The sequence below is a fragment of the Sebastes fasciatus genome, chromosome 4 (assembly GCF_043250625.1).
Source record: "Sebastes fasciatus isolate fSebFas1 chromosome 4, fSebFas1.pri, whole genome shotgun sequence".
Classification (NCBI taxonomy): Eukaryota; Metazoa; Chordata; class Actinopteri; order Perciformes; family Sebastidae; genus Sebastes; species Sebastes fasciatus.
Genome location: NC_133798.1, coordinates 30,114,467 through 30,129,008, shown reverse-complemented (window position 1 = coordinate 30,129,008; position 14,542 = coordinate 30,114,467). Strand labels below are relative to the sequence as shown.

At 41.8% G+C, this 14,542-nt stretch overlaps 1 protein-coding gene across 2 annotated transcripts in view; it reads left to right on the top strand.

The window, feature by feature from the left end:
- aass (aminoadipate-semialdehyde synthase) overlaps positions 1-14,542 on the top strand; it is a 34,099-nt gene that overhangs the window by 15,395 nt on the left and 4,162 nt on the right. For both annotated transcript variants that reach the window (XM_074633528.1, XM_074633529.1), the window contains exons 13-21: positions 137-204; positions 7,335-7,456; positions 7,906-8,035; positions 8,395-8,505; positions 9,124-9,232; positions 11,291-11,431; positions 11,564-11,731; positions 12,519-12,614; positions 13,760-13,875. In XM_074633528.1, coding sequence (XP_074489629.1) covers positions 137-204; positions 7,335-7,456; positions 7,906-8,035; positions 8,395-8,505; positions 9,124-9,232; positions 11,291-11,431; positions 11,564-11,731; positions 12,519-12,614; positions 13,760-13,875 — 1,061 coding nt within the window. The remainder of the gene's footprint in view (positions 1-136; positions 205-7,334; positions 7,457-7,905; positions 8,036-8,394; positions 8,506-9,123; positions 9,233-11,290; positions 11,432-11,563; positions 11,732-12,518; positions 12,615-13,759; positions 13,876-14,542) is intronic.

The following is a 14,542-nucleotide window of genomic DNA, read 5'->3' as shown; positions in this document are numbered from 1 at the left end:
CTTGGTCTCCATTGCCTTCGTTATCTACCATTTTTTTGTATTTATTTATTTGGCAAGACTTATTTCACTCTTTTGCAAATGATTGAAAAAACTGAATCATTTTGTAAGATGTGATGTCGTCTCTTTGTTCCTGAAGGCCGTCATCACCTCAAATGGAGTCCTCACCCCAAAGTTTGAATACATTGAAAAACTTCGAGAAAGGAGGTAAGACTTATTTCACACTGGAACTGTGAGTATGTTATACAGTTTATCTGTTGAAAGGAAAATCCGCCACCTTTTTATGTGGATATCCAATCAGTGTTGATAGTAAATGTAGTAGACGCTACAGTGCATCCAGAGGGTCCCCGCCGGCCGTATCCTCTTGCACGGCTAATGCAGCTGCAGCCTCGGCCTCTCTCCGCTGCATTTCTTCGAAATAAGAAATGAGAATATATGAAATATGTACAAATATTTGCACCAAGACGTGCAATATATAACAAATACCCTTCACCCTGAGTAGCGCTGTTTGTCCCTTCGCTGCCTCCGTACGCTTGTGTGTTTGTTTATGTTTGTGCCGGTGGGTGAGCACTGCTGGCGTCTCCTGACTGCCGCTTCTCCCTCTGTCAGCTGTCTTTCCTCTCGTTTTGTTGCTGTTTCTTCACTGTTCTACTGAGTTTTATTGTGTTCCGTTAGCTGCTAACTCGCTAGCGGAGCTGCCCTGCATGTTTCTCTGTCCCCCTCAACTCCTCTCGGACACTCCACCACTGGAATTACAATAATCATCTGGCTGTTCTCCTCATCATCTGTACCCATCTGTATCGTGCCCCCCCTGTCTAACACTACCCTGTGCTGCCTCTACCGTCCCTCTCACCACCTGCTAACCCGTCTGCTAAACCATGGAACCACCAACCCTACTCACCCCTCTCCTGTTGCTTCTTACACTACCCCCCCTGCTATTCAAAGGATTCCCCTGGTTCCCACAGTTGTTTTGTCCCCCCATTACCTCCTCCCCTCCCCTCCCCTACTCTCGCTGTCAACTCCTCCGCCTCAGGAGAAACTACCGGCTATCCTCCACTGCTCTCTCCTCTGCTCAATCTGCTGGAATCCTCATCTGTAAACGCTACCTTCACCGTGGCCCCAAACACAACCGTCATCTCCAGTCATCCATTACCCCCACCACCCAGACTTATAACATCCAAACCATTCACCCCCGCCGCCCCCCCTCCACTGGACCCCGCCGCACTGGCCAACCTCCAACCTCTCCAGCGTGCCCCCATCACACCACCCTCCCACTCATCCAACTTTGCCCTCCTCAACACCCGTTCACTTAACAACAAAGCCCCCATCCTCCATGAACTCATCCTGGACAATTCACTGGACTTCCTCCTGCTCACTGAAACCTGCCAACAACCCAATGACTTCTTCTCCCTCAACCAAGCATCCCTCACCAAAACCAACAACCTCACACTCAACATCGATGGCACTTCTGTTTCCCCCTCCCCCCAGGCACGCAACCTTGGCGTGATCTTCGACTCCACCCTCCCTCGAGCCCCACATCCGCCAACTGGTCAAAATATCCTTCTTCCACCTCCGCAATATCGCAAAAATCCGTCCCTCCCTCACACCCCCTACAGCAGAGAAACTCATCCACGCCTTCATCTCCTCCCGCCTTGACTATTGCAACTCACTCCTCTATGGCATCAGCAACACCTCCATAAATAAACTACAACTGGTCCAGAATGCAGCTGCCCGACTCCTCACCCATACCAAATCATGGCATCACATAACCCCAGTCCTGAAAGACCTTCACTGGCTCCCCGTCTCCCACCGGATCTCATACAAAATCCTGACCCTCACCTACAAAGCCCTCCACCAACTTGCACCCCCCTGTCTCTCTGAACTCCTCTCCCCCTACCAACCTCAACGGTCCCTCAGATCCACCTCAGCTGGTTTACTCTCCACCCCCAAGTCCAAACTCCGCAGCTTTGGGGACAGAGCATTCTCCAGGGCAGCTCCCAAGCTCTGGAACTCACTCCCCAATCTCATCAGAGACTCCGATTCCCTCACCATATTCCAGTCCCGCCTCAAAACACATCTTTTCTCATCTGCTTACCCGTAGCCCCCTCCCTCCCCCTACCCATCAGTCCGTGTGTATGTATGTGATTGTGCCTGTGTATGTCGCTTTTTGTCGTTCGTCTCCTGTCTGTCTCACACCGTTTCCCCCCCCGACTATGTTAAAGCGTCTTTGAGATCACTAAAAAGCGCTATATAAATCTAATATATTATTATTATTATTAAATAACCACAGTGCAAATATGTAAATACAAAAGGCTTATAAGTAAATACAAAATGCTGAGAAGTGGGTTCTATTAATTGTGTTAAATAAAAATGTCAGAGTGGTATAAATTAGAATTAAATAAGAGTATTTCTTAGTATAAACAGTATAAATGCACGCACTGAGGAATTGATTGGTTCAATCGACTTTTACCATTTACATTTACCATCAACACTGGTTGGACATCCAAATAAAAAGGGGGCAAATTGTCCCTTTAAGGGCTGTATTTGGTGTATGTTTTTAAAATGTAGGTTTTGTGGAATGTGTAACATGTGTTTCTTTGTGTTTGGGGATCATTCTGTATTTCAGCGTATTTCTCATTTGAATTATTCTTAAAAATGTCAAATTACCTTGGCACACGCCTGTTCCATTAATGCAACCAATCTGTGGATGAAATGTGTAAAGATTACGAGACAGGTAACATTTAAAATGTTCTAATGTAGCTCACCTGCGCTAACTCTCTAAACCGTAGTGTTTTATCAGTACAGTTAACAGCAGCTTACTAAAAGCTAAGTAATGTTTGTGCTTTGTAGTCTCCTGTTTTTGCTGTTTTCCCTCTCTAACTCACCTTCTTTAGCGTTGCTGTTTGTGATGTTTTAGTGTCCTCCAGCCAGCCGCTAGTGCTGTAAGCTGGCCTTGTAGCGACTAACAGTCACCTTGTGGTTGTTCTTGCACAGTGCTGCCCTCCGGTGTGTGCTCTGCCAACCTGCCTCCGCATTAACACCTTGCATGGCTAGCGTGCTAATAGCTGCTAGCCAACGTCAGCCGCTGGACCTTTGGGTATGGAGGGGTAGAAACATCTTTTCTTCTCACTTTATACACAAAAAAACGCCGTCACCGCTTCTGTCGCATCAGTCTGTCTTGTTCATCTAGTTTAATTTTACTAATTTAAGTTTTCAATTTTTAAGTTTCACCAGAGTCAGATGAGAAGATGAACATCAGTGTTTGCATTCAGTACAGAGATTGATCCTAGAGTTGTTTAGCCTAGCTTAGCACAAAGACTGGAAGTGGAGGGAAACTGCTAGCTTCTCTCCGTTAAAAGAGAACAAAAATCCACCTTACCACAATTTCTAAGCTCTCTTGTACCGTTAGCAAAGAACGTATATTGCTAAAAAGTGAAAGTCAATTGTTTGCTCCATTGCAATGTCAGCGCCCGGCAGCAGAGCTACGCTTCTGCCATTTTGGACTGAAAGTGACTACCGGACGCCAGTAAAACGTCCACCTATAACGTCCCATACAAAACTAAAACAACATTATTTCCATTCTATTGTGATATATTTACTGTCTCTACCGAAATGGCCTGTGTTAAACAATGAAAATATTACAATACTAAGATGGGGAACATGGTAAAAAATACCTGTTAAACATCAACATATTAACGTCAGCATTATTAACATTAGCATGCTGATTAGCATCTACCTAACGTGCCGAAGCATAACCTCACAGAGCTGCTAGCACGGCTGTACGCCGTTATTGTTATTTCTTTAGCTTCGTTAGCCCTCCAAATAACAAATGTTATGTCTCATTAGCAAAAACGAGTTTGTGTTTTGGGGTTTGGGGAATCAATTAAAAAAACAAATTTAGAAAACTGCTCTCAAGCAGACCGTTTTATTGTTTTAATTAGCTCTTTCCAGATGGCTATCATTCTGGTTAGTGGCACTGTTTTCTTTTTACTTTTTAAGGAGCTAGGCTTGCAGTTTTTCGCCTAAACTAGTCCTGGATGCACAAGATTGAAACCCATCTTCTCCTCTGACTTCTGACAGAAAATAAATGATTCATCTGCATGTTTATCATTTACTTGAAATCCTCCTTTACATTCATACCTTATTAATATTTATTTTTTCTTAATCTGCTTTCTCCATTGATTACACATTGAGCTTCTTCTACCTCGCTGCTTATCTGCAGATTCAGTCAATGTTGCTGTTAAAAACATTTTAATGAGCTTGTGAAATCTACTCTGACTCCATGACCCTTAATACTGTTTGTTTCTTCAGATTATTAACATTCAGGCTCAGTGCAGATTTACTCTTCAGTGACTCCATAAACAGATTTCAGCCTTGTCTTGAGACTCAAGTGTTTTTTCACACAGAAGAGTTCTGCTTGCTCATATTTAGGCCACCTCTAAGACTTGATGAGTTTTCTTCCTAATTTTGATCTTAAGTATCATTTTTCCAGACAAGCCATGCCTCCGATTCTTAATCCTTTTGATTGAGTTTGGCTCCTTAAGATATGTAAACTGAGGGAGAAATCCTCCTGAGGGAACGGCTCTCTTTTCTTTTTTAATTAAGAGGACGGGACTCGGCGGCGGGCAGACCGCCGGTCGGAACTTCAGCCAGTCCCGCTGCGACTCGTGCATGAGTGCAATGTCGCGTCCAATTAGACCAAAGCTAATGAGTCCAGGGGTCTGACTGGGGGGGGGTTGAGGCAGTTGGTGGTGGTGATATTAATGCCACAGGTCACTCGGGGTGATGCCACCATTATGATGTTATTGTTGTTATGGTGTTAAGATAATCCAGCATGTCACAGACTTCTTAACTGAAGCCAGGTGTTTGGAGAAGGCCTCTCGGTTTAATTAAAAGGCCTGAGAGCTGATGCTTCCTGGTTCAGTGAACTCACATGGCTTTCATTCACACTGTGGTTACAATATGTGATCAGTATTAAACTATATATGCCTTCCAACACCAATACTCCCATAATATTTAGTGTGAAAGGAAAAGATTTTATATGTCCCAATTAGGGCTGTCAATCGATTAAAATATTTAATCACGATTAATCGCATGATTTTCCCTAGTTAATCGCGATTAACTGCAAATTAATTGCAATTTTTTTTTTATCTGTTCAAAATGTACCTTAAAGGGAGATTTGTCAAGTATTTATTACTCTTATCAACATGGGAGTGGGCAAATATGCTGCTTTATGCTAATGTATGTATGTATGTATGTATTTATTACTGGAAAACCATTAACAACACAAAACAATGACAGATATTGTCCAGAAACCCTCACAGGTACTGCATTTAACATAAAAAATATGCTCAAATCATAACATGGCAAACTGCAGCCCAACAGACAACAACAGCTGTCAGTGTGTCAGTGTGCTGACTTGACTATGACTTGCCCCAAACTGCATGTGATTATCATAAAGTGGGCATGTCTGTGAAGGGGAGACTCGTGGGTACCCATAGAACCCATTTTCATTCACATATCTTGAGATCAGAGGTCACGGGATCTCTTTTGAAAATGGCCATGACAGTTTTTCTTCGCCAAAATTTGGCGTAAATTTGGAGCGTTATCTGACCTCTTTTGCAACAAGCTATCTTCACTCTAGCTGTAAAACAGAGTCCTCAACAACCTAAAAATCTCAAGTTGCTTAAATGCGTTAAAGAAATTAGTGTCATTAAAACAAATTTGCATTAACGCGTTATTGTCACGTTAACTTTGACAGCCCTAGTCCCAATACATAGCATGTCAAATGCAGTATGCCAAAAGTACCAGGATGTCTACTACATCACATTTTGCAGTATGCAGGCCAGCATGCTTTTCTGGCTATCCCGACCCACAATCCTCTGTGCAGCGGATATATGAGTAAGAGAGTCAAAGTTCAAGGTGCAATGTTATGACGAAGTAGTATGTCCCAATTGTATGCATACTGCATGCAACAGTGCGTACTTTGGAAGGGCAAAAATAAATCAAATATTATTTTTACCACTAACTTTATATTTATTGTTGACTTTTAATTTAATATGAATTATTACTAACAGGTACATTTTTAACAAAAGTAATTCTAATTCATATTGTTAATACTTGATATGAATTTATACCACACGAAAAAAAAAAAAAAATCACATGTAAAAATTCACTTATAGCCAAATGTGATTTTCAGATATTTCCCATATGACATGTAAGACATCACATGTGAAACATCATCTTATGATGAGATATATATTCACATTCAGGCATATGTGGTTTTGGGACATTACATGTGGGGTTTTTTTAAAGCGCAAACCCAGCCCTGATATTGATGCATAGTTGTCTGATTTTATTTAAAAAACAAAAAACTAATTTAAAAAACAAAACAACACCACATAATTTTATTTTTTAATTTAATTTAATTTAATTTATTGGATGACCCCCCCCCCCCCCCTTTTCATGCTCCTCATCAGTCACATTGATCTTGTATGATTTAGTTTGATCAGAAAAGCACTCACTCACTGCCACTTTGACTTTGTACACATTGCATTGTTACAACCATGAGGTTATACATCGATCTGAGATCTGCACAGGAAAATATTAGCTAATTTATTAAAAAAACTAAGGCATATGTGTGAAATTTAAACACATTTTAAATAATATCACTCCTGTTTTTTCACTGATTCTTTCAAGGAACTTTAAACGTTTTAGAGAAATTTAAAACTATACAAATTAATTGATGCAATATTTAAACAATATTACAAATAAATGTTTTTATTTTTTTTTAAATAAGATTCATTTTAAATAGTGTTTTAATAATGTTTGTACAGAGCAGGTGAATATGCTATCCATGCACAATTTCTTTATTTTCTTTTTCTCTGTTGTGCAACTTAATTGTATTTCAGGGATTCTTTATTGCACCAGCTTTCTCCCTTTTATTTATATATATATATATATATATATATATATATATATATATATGCTTTTCCACTGAGATAATGTGCAGGACAGCACTTTGTCCATGAAGTAACTTTACTCAAATTAAATAAAGGACAGAAATACATTTCCATGTTGTATATTTCTTTATAGTCCAAAGTTGTACATTCAGAAAAAATGGCAAAATAAACTTTAAATTGAATTTAGCAGATCTCAAAATAATGCAGCTTTAGTAGCTTTTCAGTCGTAAAGCAAAATGTGTAGAGAGTCAAAGTTGAGTAGATTATTGTTTTCCGCTCAGCCATAAAAACTTGAGTTACTCAACTGCTTATGATTTATTGAAGCTTGAAATTTTTCTGACGTGGGTTTAAGTCAGTGTGTCTAATGTGCTTCAGGGAGAAGGCTCAGATCATGAAGAAGTCTGGGATGAAGCGCGTCCTGCTGCTGGGTTCAGGATACGTCTCCGGACCCATAGTCGAGTATTTGACTCGCGACGAGAAGACCCAGGTCACTGTGGGTGAGTTTGTCTTACGGACTCTGAAAGGCCATAAAGGTGATAGGTTATGTCGTTACATATTTCAAATAACACGAGTTCCAGGTCTGTCGGGTGTGCAATTTTAGTCACATGATCACAAGTGATCGTTTAAACGCCGTAGATCTTTTTGTTTGGTCCTTGTAAAGGAAGAATTTGCGTCGCTCTTGGTGTGAACACACCATTAGAATGTCTGAATCATCAGTGTGTTGTTTGTTCTGTAATGGCTACTAAAACATCACAGAGCTATTAGCAGGACTTCAGTAGATACAAGTCTCCTTTTTATGAACTAAAGATATACATAACTGATTGACTGTAATAATAATTTCAGGCAACCTGTCAATCCAATAGTTAATCCCAGAAGAAACTTTTTCAGAGCCCCGTGCTTATATGACATTCTACTGATTGTGTTTCCTGTGTTTTGTTAATGTCAGCGTCGGCGCTACTGAGGCAGGCAGAGGAGCTGGCAGCCAAATATCCCAACACCATCCCCGTCATGCTGGATATCAGCAGCCAGGAAGGACACCTGGACTCTCTGGTCAAAGATCATGACGTGGTCATCAGGTACAGTAGCGCTGTACAACAGGATATTTTGTTACAGGCAGTCATACAAACTGTTTAACATGTGGATGGATGTCATTTATTTTACTAAAGTAAACTTGAAATATTTTAGGTCATTTTGAGATGTCCTTTTATTGTTAGGTTCTCTAAAGTCGCCTTAAAACTTATTTTGGCCACGCCCCCAAAAGGAGGCAGGGTTTGAAGAAATAGATAGATGAAAAATGGAGTTGTGTGGACATCTTAGGCTCAGCTTGTCAGGCTCAGCTCTACATGACCAGACAGGGCCCAGTTTTCATCAGTCTGAGATATATTCATCAGCCATCTGTCCTGACCTCTCCTCCTCCTCCTCCTCTGCTCCTCAGCATGGTGCCGTACGCGCTTCACCCGCTCATCGCCAAACACTGCATCAAGAGGAAGGTAAACATGGTGACAGCCAGCTACCTGAGTCCTGCCATGAAGGAGCTGCAGAGCAGGTGATGTACTCAACACACAAACGATTAAACAGGATACATTAACACGAGGGCTGTCAATCGATTAAAATACTTAATCGCATGATTTTCCACATTTAATCGCAATTAATCGCGCATTGTCTTTTCAAAATGTACCTTAAAAGGAGATTTGTCAAGTATTTAATACCCTTTTCAACATGGGAGTGGGCAAATATGCTGATTTATGCAAAATTATGTTTATATTTCTTATCGGAAATCAATTAACAACACAAAACAATGACAAATATTGTCCAGAAACCCTCACAGGTACTGCATTTAGCATAAATAAAATGCTCAGATCATAACATGGCAAACTGCAGCCCAACAGGCAACAGCTGTCAGTGTGTCAGTGTGCTGACTTGACTATGACTTGCCCCAAACTGCATGTGATCATCATAAAGTGGGCATGTCTGTAAAGGGGAGACTGGTGGGTACCCATAGAACCCATTTTCATTCACATTTCTTGAGGTCAGAGGTCAAGGGACCCCTTTGAAAATGGCCATGACAGTTTTTTCTCGGCAAAATTTAGCATAAGCGTAATTTACCGTGCTTTGAATCAAGAGATACTGAAACGTAATATATGTGTGTGATTTTGTGTGTCAGTGCGGAGGAGGCGGGCATCACCATTGTGAATGAGATGGGACTGGACCCGGGCATCGATCACATGCTCGCCATGGAGTGTATCGACAAGGCCAAAGCCGACGGCTGCACAGTGAGTCTGCACACACTCTGTGCGTGCGTGCGTGAGATAATAATAGTTTGAACACATTGAATTGTCCTTACTTGAATATTCAGTGGAAACTGCTTATAGCGATCACGTCTGTCCAGGTCAGATTGATCACTATGTGCGGATGATTATTATAACCACATTTTTTTGTTTGTCTTTATTTCTCATGCAGATTACCATCGACATTTGTATATTTATTACATGAATATAAAGTAATTTATATTAATAGACGGACAGCTTAGATATTTACAGGCTCGCTGAGAATTCCTCTGCCTTTTCCCTCGCCAATGGGCCCGCTTGGGGCGAGGCTTTGCCGTTTCTCAGCCGGCTTTGTGTCACTGCAGCGCACGCGGTGCGTGCATACAAACGGCGCCCCTTTGCTAGGGCTCCTCGCTCGCTCAGCCGGTTAGTGGTATGGACGGAGGCAGGTGTCGATCGTCTACATGTGTTGCCGGCGCTGCGGTGTCGCAGAGCCGGTTGAGGATTGTCAGAGTTTCACTTTACGTGACCAGGCATTATCAATCCACTTGTCCAAGGCGGCTTCAACCACAGGTGTTTTCCCGGTGCATATTCGTTTTCTGTAAGGTAGCCCGAGGAACATCAAGTTTTGCTCCTGCATTTCGTTTCCCGTCATGATTTCAACGCAGCACCAGCCTCAGGAAGCAAGTTGGAACGCAGACAAAATACTGCACGCCGCAAGGCAAAGTATCAATAGAGTAAAAAAAAAAGAAAAATACTGTATTACCATATAGAAAAACCCAAAATGAACATTGTAAGCAGATTATTTTATAAGCAAATTATTTAAACAGCATTTGTATAGGAATGATTCTGTCCTAAACTTTTTGATCAATATAAGCGGTTTCCACTGTATAAGTTTAATACAACACAAATCTTGGTACAGCATACACAGACACAGTCATACCAAACACTATATGCAACATAAGATACACCCCGCCTTCTCCCACGTCATACATAATCACATAACCACACTACCTTGGAGGAAGCAAAACAATGTTGTGTCTAACTCTTGGTTCAGACTGTTGGAGTCAGGAACATCTACAAGGTCCTCATCTTGTCTTTTACCTCCAGACGCCCGGAGCCTCCTCACATAAGACTTGCCAAGTGTGAAGGACTCTGAGGCCTTTCAAAATACCAACCAGATGGCAATGAACATATAATACATTTATGATGACATTCAAATGTCTTCATGTCTAACAATTTCCCAGATGTAGACTGACAGGCCACATGTTCACATTGCTTGATTTCACACAGGTTTCAGTCGAGAAACAGATGACGTCACACAGTCAGACATGAGTTCTTCCTGAATCAGAAAAGTTCAACACAACGTGAAAAAGACCTTTGACCTGTGATTTAAACATAAAATTACGACCTGAGTTTGGTTCCCAAATTGTCAAAGCGGCTGAACACACTTGTGTCAAAATGATAAGTTAAGAAACAGAAAAATGAATGAATGATGTAAAGAGTATTACTGTTCATATAATCACAACAACTATTCTCTGTTTAAAAGTGACTTATAACGGGTGACTGTCAGACCTCTTTTAATCTCTATAAACAGATTCTGTGTTCATGTGTAGGCAACGGGACAAGATTTTGGTACTGGAAGCGTTCTGGTTTCCATTTGTAGTCGGAGTAGTATATTGACCAATCCCGTTCCAGCAGGCTTTGGTTGAATGCAGGTAAACAGTCCGGCTTTTGAGCCGAGTTTGTAAACTGGCTACTTGTGATGCATCTCTAGTTAATAATCGGATTTTAAACAATGAGCGATGCACGGAAGAGGAAGTCTTGGCCTGGATATCCGCTGATTACACCTGAACCCCAGAAATATAGCCCCTTGACCTCAGAGGTTTATCCGTTGTCAGACCAGAAGCCGATGGGTACAGAGATTGGACCTCTTTTAAAACTTATGCATCACAAATTGGTGTTATTGATGAACAGAATACTGTAGTGAAGTTTCAAAGTTGATTAATCAGAAAGTTGACTGACAGGAAATGAATTGACGATATGAATAATTGTGTTGTTCAGGTGGAGTCCTACAGCTCGTTCTGCGGCGGTCTTCCTGCTCCTGAATGTTCAGACAATCCTCTTCGCTACAAGTTCAGCTGGAGTCCGTACGGGGTCCTCCTCAACACCATCAGCTCCGCCACATTCCTCCAAGACAACGAGGTACAGAGGCCTCAAAGGAATTTATACATTATGTATATTCTGTAAATCTTTTCCTATAATTACAGTGATTTAAATCAAGAGGAGAAACTGTATGTGTGTGTGTGTGTGTGTGTGTGTGTGTGTGTTGTCCAGGTGGTGAACATCCTGCCTGGCGGTTCTGTGATGGAGTCCAGCGAGCCGATGGATTTCTTTCCTGGTTTCAACCTGGAGGGATTTCCAAACCGCGACAGCACCAAGTACGCCGAGGTTTACGGCATCCAGACAGCACACACACTGATCAGAGGAACACTGCGCTACAAGGTACTACACACACACACACACACACACACTTCATTTTGGCATAATTTTATTATATAAGAAGTTCCAGCTTTACTTAATTGACCTGCTTGCTGTCTGCTTGTCCAAAGTTTGGCTCAAATTGTTACTAATCTCTGAATCGTTTGACAAGTGTACACAGCACAGTAGAAACACAAAACATATTTTCCAGAGGTGGAAGAAGTTTTCAGATCCTTTACTGGAATAAAAATACTAATATCACACTGTAAATACTCCACTACAGGTAAAAGTCCTGCGTTCAAATCATCAATAAAGTAAAAGTATGTATCAGCAAAATAGACTTAATGTACTTAAAGTAAAAGTATGATGTTACAGTAAAATGTCCCCTTTACTGTTAGTATTTTACTATTATATCTGATCTATTTTTGGATTAATATTATCTGTGACGATGCATTTTCCAGCTGATCCAAGAGGCTTTTTAAAGAGTTTATTTAGCTTCAGAAGGAGGTGAATAAAGGAACACTTTATCCTTCAGTTTATCAGAAAAAAATCTTAATTTTAAATCACTAAATTTGTAGAAGATTGTAATCTGAAAAGTAAAGCTGTCAGACAAATGTAGTGGAGTAGAAGTATTAAGTCACATAAAATGGAAATACTTAAGTAACGTGCAAGTACTTCAAATTTGTGCTTAAGTAAATGTACTTTTTTACATTCCACCTCTATCTTCTGCCTAAGCCTGATTGCTCCCAGCATATTTAGCCTCCTGTGTCCCTGTAAATGTGTTCTTTGTGATTCTTGTTTTGTCCCGCAGGGCTTCTCGAAGGCCATGAGTGGGTTTGTCAAACTGGGTCTGATCAACAGCGAGCCCTGTCCCATGCTGCAGCCGACTTCAGCTCCTGTTTCCTGGGTAAGAAGAGCCTCCGCTGAGGATCCATTCAGTGTAAAAAGAAAAGGGATGATGGTTGAAAGGCAGCCTCTGAGCAGTGCCTCCTGCTTCTTTCTCCTGTCTGCCATTCAGTTTTATAAAAACAAGCTGTTTTGCAGCTCTTCCACTTGAAGCGTCTGTGGAAGTGGGTTTGCTGAAGAGTCTATTACTGTCAATAGCTGCTTGTCAACATCAAGGCTGCAGTGAGCCAAGGCTCTCTGACACCGATGAGAGTTTACAGCAGATAATGGTTGTCGTCTTTTATCCCTTTGGAGATTAAAGAGAAACACAGAGCTGCTTGTTCAGGATATGTTTATCAGAAATCAGTTAAGGCGATGATGATAAGACCCAGTGTAGGAGCTAAAGAGGAGCTAGGAGACAGACTAGGAGTTAAAGAAGAGTTAGGAGACAGGCTAGTAGCTACAGAGGAGCTCTCGGACACAGACTAGGAGCTAAAGAGGAGCTAGGAGACAGTTAAGGCAATGATGATAAGACCCAGTGTAGGAGCTAAAGAGGAGCTAGGAGACAGGCTAGGAGCTAGGGAGGAGCTCTAGGACACAGACTAGGGGCTAAAGAGGAGCTAGGAGACAGTTAAGGAGATGATGATAAGACCCAGTGTAGGAAACAGTCTAGGAGCAAAAGAGGAACTAGGAGACAGGCTAGGAGACAGACTAGGAGCTTAAAAGGAGCTTTGAAAGACAGACTAGGAGCTAAAGAGGAGCTAGGAGACAGACTAGGAGCTTAAAGGAGCTTTAGGAGACAGACTAGGAGCTAAAGAGGAGCTAGGAGACAGACTAAGAGCTTAAAGGGAGCTTTAGGAGACAGACTAGGAGCTAAAGAGGAGCTAGGAGACAGACTAAGAGCTTAAAGGGAGCTTTAGGAGACAGACTAGGAGCTAAATGGGAGCTAGGAGATATACACAGAGCTAAAAAGGAGCTAGGACACAGACTAGGGGCTAAAGAGGAACTAGGACACAGACTAGGAGCTAGGAGACAGACCCAGGAGCTTTAGGAGACATTTTAGGTCCAAGAGGAGGGAACACATGAGATTGAAAGTGTTTTAATGTGGTAGTTTTGGAGGACCTCCAGTAAAAAGCGAAACTGTGATCTGTCCTCTCCTCTCTACAGAAAACACTCCTCTGTAAGCAGATGGGATTGTCCTCTTCTATCTCCCACGATGCCTTTGAAGAAGCCGTATACGAACGCATCGGAAAGGACGACTTCACGATGGACACCCTGAGATGGTGAGACTCCCGCTGGATTGGTGATAAAGTGGGCATGTCTGTAAAGGGGAGACTGATGGGTATTCTTTAGGTTTTCTAGTTTCATATGATACCAGTATCTTCACTCTAGCTTTAAAACTGAGCCCCCTACAACCTAAAAATCGCAAGTTGCGATGATGCGTTAAAGAAATTAGTGGCATTAAAACAAATTTGTGTTAACGTGTTATCACCGCTTTAACTTTGACAGCCCTAGTAGTTACAGTTTTTGGATTTGAGTGGATTTGGAGTGAAGTGTTTCTGTTCCTAGTAAGGCCAGAGAGTGTTTTGAAAGTCATAAATCTCAGCAGCTCCTCTAAAACGCTGCCTGATGAGCAATTGGTTATTTTGTGCAAAGACATGGACCAAATCCTGCGTAACACCGCTGAACAAGCTCTTTGGATGTCCATTTGTCTGTGCTTCTCGGCTCTGAGCAGAGGAGGCAAACGCTGACGTCTGCTGCTCTTCAAACATAGTGTTGGTGCTGTGGATGGCGGGCTGGCAACAAGGCCGAGGTTGCTCCTCTTCTGCACACTTGTCACTTCCCTCCTTAATGAGGACTCCTGAAGTGGTGTAGCGCGCACACTCTTCAATTTAAATCAACTTTTCCAAAGGTCTCTTCAGACCAAGGCTCCGTGCCGTCATTGTTCCG